The sequence below is a fragment of the Pistacia vera genome, unplaced genomic scaffold, assembly GCF_008641045.1.
Source record: "Pistacia vera cultivar Batoury unplaced genomic scaffold, PisVer_v2 Contig364, whole genome shotgun sequence".
Classification (NCBI taxonomy): domain Eukaryota; kingdom Viridiplantae; phylum Streptophyta; class Magnoliopsida; order Sapindales; family Anacardiaceae; genus Pistacia; species Pistacia vera.
The window spans coordinates 60976-68647 of record NW_022196184.1 but is presented as its reverse complement, the minus strand read 5'-3'; the positions used below and the strand labels follow the sequence as shown (position 1 = coordinate 68647).

Here is a 7672-nt window from a genome sequence, read left to right as displayed (position 1 = left end):
TAGATTTTGAAGTGAATTTTATTTAATATATTTTAATTAGAAAAGCAAATGTGTACACTATTTTATCTTTTTCTCAAGTACTATTCGATGGTGTAAAGGGAGGTTCTTTATTCTTCTCCTCAAGAATTTTCAGTTCCTATTCATTTGCAGCAACCAAATAATCCCGTGTATTAACCATTGCAAAATCCATGATATTAAACAACACATCAATGACATCTTTGAACTTTTGTCTTGCAGTATTTAGATTCTCTAAGTTGGTGAGAACATTAGGTAGAATCTCTTTCAACTCCAACGGTCTGTTAGCCATTGCCGAATCAATAGGGAAAAAAAAAACAATGAAAATCTCTAAATTTATGAAAGCGTTACAAATACAGATTTCCTTACAGATGTATAGAAATAAACATAACATGACAAGTTAAATGTGAATATTAAATGAACCACCGAAAAACCAATAGACAATTTCTAATAAATAAAGACACCGATTGAAATTTGCAGGGTTTTTTTTTTTTCTTTTATATCATAGAAAAGATCTATTACCATTTCCTTTGACCTTTTTCGATTCTAAGTTCCTATCTTTTAGTTTCTCTCTCGTAGTATTTAAATTGTCGACATTGGTGTTGGTATTGGCTACAATCTCTTTCAACTCTGATGTTTTGCCAACCATTGCGAAATCAACTGGGAAAAAAAAAGACAATGAAAGTTTACAAATTTATAAAAGCAATGATACAAATACAGACTTCCTTATGCTGATATAGAAATAAACATCAAAGTGCAACTTAAATGAGAATAGAAAACCGACAGCTGAAAAACCAACAGACAACTCCTAATAAATAAACACACTGATTCAAGAATGTAAAAAAACTCTTTGGACAACGTGAAAGGAAACTGTAGTAGATATTTTGTTAAATATTCAAGTCAAAAAAAATCAAAAACACACATTTCAATTGGTGTGTTTATTTATTAGACGTTGTCTATTGGTTTTCACATTACTAAGTTTTATGTTTCTATGCAATTTCCTAAACATATATATGACATTTATGTGTTGAGATTGTGGAGCCAAATTCTATCCAAATTAGAGTTGGATTAGGACATGGGTTTTCCTAATTTGTGTTTATGTAGAATTATTTTCGTTTAGGAATAGGATTATAACTGTATTAGGAATTATAATAAAATTCCTATTAGGATATGGGATTTTGAGTCTTGTTAGGAATAGTGTCCCATGTATTACGTATAAAAAGGGGTTAAGTCCTAGAGTTAGATATCACAAATCGAATAGAAGGTAAAGCCACAATTAGAGAGTGAGAGCCACCAAATAGGGTTTAGCAAGTGAGCCAATTTGTGAGGCTTGTGAGAGATTCTTGTAATTTTTCTTCTTCTTCATAGTGAAATTTCGCAGCAGCAAAGTGGACGTAACTCTCATGCGGAGAGTAAACCAATATAAATCTTGTGTTTGTGTGTGTGGTTATTTTGTGTCCTTTGTTTGCACTTTTTTTCACTTTCAGGGACTTAGGATTTACTAGTATTCGATTTAATCCCCCCAACATTATGCAATATGGTTAATCATATATAATTTCTTATTAAATATGATTAGAAATTAACATTAAAAAATCAAAATCATAAAGAAACAATTGTAATAACTAGATTGATTCAACAATTGTTTCATACACCAGTCACGGGATTGTAACAATTTGCTGAACAATGTTGTACTATGATGAAGTATTATTTTCTTTCATACAGTAGTGATAGGATTGTAATATTTTTTTAAACAATGTAATGTCTATAAACATCAGGAAGCCTAACCATTTAGATTTGTTAGATTTTATTAGATTTTTATTTTCATTTAAGTTATGGTTCGGTGACTTGCTTATTTCAATTAAACATTGTTCAATGTATTTTTTAAATAGGCAATAGTAATTTAAATGGTGGATTTTTTAAAGATACTAACAATATGAAATGTCATTTTCATGCAATATTATATTACTTAAAGTAGTTGATCTATTAGATTAGTAAGACCCATTTTTAGTTTCCATTTAAGTTATGGTTCGGCATGTGGCTTATTACAATTAAAATGGTTTAGCATATTTTTTGAATATGTTATAGTAAAGGTGATTGGTGGATTTCTTGTCATGGTTCAACATATTACAAATGGTTCAGCATATTACAATGGTTCGGCCACTGGCTTATATTACTGGGGATATGTTACTGAACAATACAAGTTACAATGGAAGGAGCATCCCTAACCGTTTAAAGTTGTTGTTGTGTCCTAGTGTTCAATATTTCCATTTTCTTTGTTGCATGTTCCTAGAGACATTGGTTTGAAAATATTTTTGCAATTTATTGTTGTATTGCTAATAACTTTGAATATTGAATATGTTTTCAATTTTTAAATTTGTATTGCAAAATTTTTCTATTGAGTATGAATGATAAAATGAATAGGCAATCTCATCTTTTTCTTATATTATATTTATATGTATGTGTTGGTAAATTGTAACAAAGTTTTAATTAGACCTTTGGGATGCCCAATAAAGTATAATCACTATTTAATATCATATTTAGTGACGGATCCAGGAATTTCACTTGATGGGGACAAAAAAATAAACAAAAAAAATTAAAACCAATCATAACCATACCTTTTTTTCCATTAGGATGAGCTTCAACAAAAAGTTACAAAATACAAATAAATATCTTCAAAAAAACACAATTTTTATAAAAATAAAACAATTTTTCTACAATTGTCTTCAACAAGTTTTCATATTCAAAAAATGTTGGATAATCATCTCATTGTCAATTGTATCAAATATATATTTCTCAACATAGGTGACCAAGTAATCATTCATCTATTGATCTTCCATACGATTGTATAACCGACTTTTCACAAGATTCATTGCAGAAAAATCTCTTTCAATTGTCGCAGTCACAACTAGTAAAACCAATGCAAGTTTCACAAACTTATACACTAATAGATACAAAATGTCTATTTTAAACAAAACTAAATTCTTAGCCAAATCATCAATTTCTTGCAACTCAGCAAATTCATCACAAGAACGTATGTCAATAACATAAGTCTTAACCTGGTTCTCAAGTACCATAATTTCAAGTGCAGAAAAATCAAATGGATAAAACTGGGCAAAACGAATCAACTTATACTTGTCAAAAGTAGAGAATGAATTACTTGGATCTAAACATGTCATACAAAGAAGCAGCTCAATACTAACCTTAGTGAAATGAGTTTTAAGTTCTTAAAGTTGCATATATATCATAGTATAAAACAATTCAACTCGATAGTGATGCAAATTTGTCGTGTGCTCAACTCTCCATCGTGACCGCCCTCGAATTGCAAACATATCATCCATATTCAAAATGGCAATATCATGCTTTTGGCAAAATGAAGAAACTTCACTCAACAAAGATTCCCATCCTTCATCTCTCAACAATTGTAACTGTTGTTTAGAAACTTTGACTAGGGCCATAGCATTTACAATATCTTGATCTTTTCTCTGCAATGCTTGTGACAACTCATTAGTAATTGCCAATATACCTTTCATCATATGCAAGCTAAATGCAAAATCAAAGGAATATATTAAATCTAATAGATTACATGCTTCACCTCTTTGTTCAGGATTTAAACCATCTTCTTCATAACCTCAAGCACATCACCCACAAAGGAGAACAAAAGGATTAAGTTGATCAGTGTATAACAATTAATACGAGCCCCAACATGTATCACCAGCTCGTTTTAAACTTGTCTCTTGATTCAAACCTCACCCCTTGCTAACTTCACCAATTTCTAGTGCTTCAACAAGTTTATTAACTTGGCTCTCCCGAAGCATGTCTCAATGCTTGTATGAACCTCCAACAACATTTATCAAATTAGTAACCAAGCTGAAAAACAAAGCAACAGAGATGTGATTTTTTGCAACGCCTAGTACTATCAGTTGAAGTTGGTGAGAAAAACAGTGAACATAGTAAGCATATTCATTCTCCCTCATAATCAAACTTTTCAGACCATTAAATTCTCCCTACATATTACTTGCCCTGTAATGACGTTGTCCACGTAATCTTGACAAACTCAACCCATGCTTACAAAATAATGACTCAAGAGCCATATTAATTGATATTGCAGTTATGTCACTAACATGTACAATGCCAAGAAACTGCTCAAGCACATGACCCTTTTTATCTACATAACGTATGGCAATAGTCATTTGTTCTTTGATTGACCCATCAGGAGACTCATCAATCAAAACTGAAAAGATGTCATCTCCAAGATCAATAATGATAGCCTTTATGGTTTCATTTGGCACTATATTCACAATATCTTTTTGAATCACTGGTGCTATGAATTTAAGATTCCCAAGTGCATTCTTCAAAACAACACTCTTAAAATGTTCACTATGCTTAGCTAGAAAATAAAGAAGTCCGAGAAATTTACCTTGGTTCTTTAAGTCTTTAGTTTCATCATGACCACGAAATGACAACCCTTAACACAAAAGAAATCTAATGCAAACAATAAATGCAATCAAGCGAGTTCGGTATTCAATCCGAACTTGATCTGATTGCTTAGAGAGAACCACTTTGATATGTTGCTTTTGATTCATTAAATTCATACAACTTTGTCGTGCTTGGTTATGAGCACTATTTGGTTGGCCAACATGAATTTGAAAGCATTCTGGTTTCTTCCAATTACGAAATCCCACTGACGAAAGTGTCACTACCAGCTTGGCTTATAATGGCAAGTCTAAAAAGATAACAATATAAGTAGAATGCAGCATCTTTGGTCACACTATGCTCAAGCCAATCGCCATACACACCGAACCAAGCAGGATTAAATTGACGATATCCTTTTCCAAATTTTGTCAATGGAAATGCATGATTTCGAGGTTGGCAACAACTCTTTTGCAAGTAAAATCTTTGAATTGCATCCCTATAATTAGGATGATAATGATTGATTTTAGGCCGTAGAGTTGGATCAAACAGAAGATCTTTCAAGATGGCTTCTAATTGAATATGACTTTCCTTTAATGGATCATTTTCTTTATCATTGACTTTATTTTCTTGGACTGATGAGGATGATTGGTCTATTGTTGATTTTCTTTTGAGAAATTTATCCATATTGCATATCTAATAAGAAGTTTTAAATAAATAAAACAATAAAAAATTATACAAGAATAATAACCCATAGTATTTTACATATATAGTAATGGAAAGACAATAAGACATACATAGTAACCTATAGTGATTTACATATATAGTAATGGAAAGACAATAAGAATATGATATTTTGTTGGTTTGAAATTCCTTTTAGACTCATTTATAATATTTGATTTAATCAAGTAATTTAATGAGGATGAAAGAAAAGATACATAAAAAATGATTGTTCAAACTAATCTTTACAAACAATAAATAATTAGTTGTTTATGTTGATAAAGTTAAAAAAATTTTTGATATTGTCAACAAACTTGTTATCAAAGAACTAATATTTTTTGCCCTTTTTTTATTGTGCTTGATTAAAAATCTTAAATATGCATCTTTTTAAGTTTTTGTAGTAAGTTTTTTTCGTTTATGTTGATAAGAAGTTTTGTAATAAGTTCTAGTAAGTTGTTCATGTTGATAATAAGTTTTAGTAAGTTTTTGTCGTTTATGTTGATAATAAGTTTTTATAACCTAAACCTGTTATCATTGTTGCATCTTTTAGTATAACTTTCAATTGCACATTTGCATTGAGTTCAAAAAGAAAAACAAGACAAAGAGAACATTGAGGTTTTGAAAAAATCTTATATACTTTATTTAATGCAAGTCAATAGCCTTTTGCCACTTTTGTGCTTTGTGGTCGCTGGATCATGTTTGTGTTTGTTTGACCCAATGTTCTGAGTATATGTATCAAATATTAGCTTGAATCATACATAAGAAGTTTGACAACATTCTTTCTCTGTCTAAATAAAATATTGAGAGGCTTGTCCACTACCTTCAAAAAAGTATTTGAAATGCAACTCTAAAAACTAGATTTTAAGCGGAAAAACCTTAAAATTGCCTAACAAGAGGAACAAGAATTTTGTAGACTAGCATCTCTTTAATTGACAAAAAATTTTGTCGTTGTACTTCTAACTATAAAACTATTAGACCTTGATATTTGGCAATTCTATTAATGGTTATGCATAACCTTATTCTCTATACAAAATTGTCAATAAAAAAGGCATGTCCAAATGTGAGAGTAAAGTTCACTACATTAATAAAGTAGCAACCTTGCAATATCAATTGTGATTCTCACAACTGTCGATTGTTTCAGTGCTCATTTTCTTTTCAAGAATAGATGAAGATCACCTTACAACAAGAAAAAAAGATTTGAAACTGGTTTGTACTTTGTTTAACAATAAACACGTGATCGCCTTACAAACATGAGAGAAACAATAAAGAAAACATCAAGGCACCACAAAGCACAAACATCAAGGGACCACTAACCACAAACAGACATCAAGGGACCACAAACCACATAACTTATAATTTATTTGATATAGCAAAAGAACAGGTTTCTTTTTTTTTTTTTTTAATTGGTGCAGAACCAAGAGATTAAGATGGAAGAAACTAGGGAATGTCAAGAATTTGTGAAAAATTACACCAATGTTTTTTTACTAAACATAAACAATAAGCAACAACAAACAACCTAATTATAAAATAAACAGCCACATAATTCGTTGTCATCTCATCAATATAAAGATATCATCACTAAATCATTCAATTTGATTTATGGATAACATTATCTCTTAAAATCATTCAATTATTTCTTGATACCATTATTGCTATTAATAATAATGACAACAGTAAGCATAGTAATGAAAATGATCATCTTTAAATGAATATTTCTTTTTTCAGCAAAAATGACCCCTTTATTGCTTATAAGAGTCAAAGAGTGCAGAAACAACACAGAAACAATGACTGCAAGTTTGCGAAGAACAAAAAAAAAAAAGGGAAAATCTTGAAACAAAAGACAAAAAAGGTAGGTAAAAGTGGGTCCACCCTTCAAACATCGAATAACTTTCTCCACCTTTCCAGTTAGCATTTAGATCATTATCACCACTCCACCAATAAATATGAATTCGTTTAAAAGAAAACACTGCACCAACCCAGCACCAAATAAACTCAAAGCTACGGTCTTCAAATGTATATTTATGTTCTCATAAACAAAAGCCAAATATATCATTTACTTGTATAAGCTTCTAAATTAAAATTTAAAAATTAAGTTAACAAGATCATGATTTTAATTAACTGTTTTCTTTCTTGCAGATACAAACTCAAAAACTCTAAAAAGATGGTTATATGAAATTTTATAGTATATATACACTAAACTATTAATCAAATCTCAAATTCTCAATAAATAGTACAAGTAGAACAATAGCGAATCTCAATTTTATTGAAGAAAGCAACAACAAAACATCCATTGAATAGAAAAAATTAGGGATTTAGGGTTAGGGACATTACCTTTTAATAAATTAATGAAAACTAGTGCCTACTGAGACTCGGAAGGAGAGTTAGGTGAGAGAGACTTGAGAGTTTAGAGCACCATAAGAGAAAGAGGCAAGAGAAGTTCTGGGTTCGCTCGGTGTTCAAGTTTCTGTTTTGCGTTGCCGTTCTAGTAAGAGTCCCAAAATTAAAAACAAAATCAAACTTACTGTGG

The 7672-nt window shown here is 30.4% G+C and overlaps 1 protein-coding gene across 1 annotated transcript; it reads right to left on the bottom strand.

The window, feature by feature from the left end:
* Positions 1 to 4019: 4019 nt before the first annotated feature.
* Positions 4020 to 5112, bottom strand: LOC116140142 (zinc finger MYM-type protein 1-like). Its single transcript, XM_031425765.1, has 2 exons — positions 4716 to 5112; positions 4020 to 4480 (listed from the first exon to the last, which is right to left on the bottom strand). The coding sequence occupies exons 1-2, from the start codon at positions 5110 to 5112 to the stop codon at positions 4020 to 4022; spliced, it is 858 nt and encodes a 285-aa protein (XP_031281625.1).
* Between the last annotated feature and the right edge of the window lie 2560 nt (positions 5113 to 7672).

Excerpts from the sequence above, each read along its gene's own strand:
- LOC116140142 (XM_031425765.1), bottom strand. The coding sequence starts at position 5,112 with ATGGATAAATTTCTCAAAAGAAAATCAACAATAGACCAATCATCCTCA. Across the intron at positions 4,481-4,715 it reads TGCCATTATAAGCCAAGCTG|GGTTGTCATTTCGTGGTCAT; the intron begins GTAGTGACACTT and ends TTTTGTGTTAAG.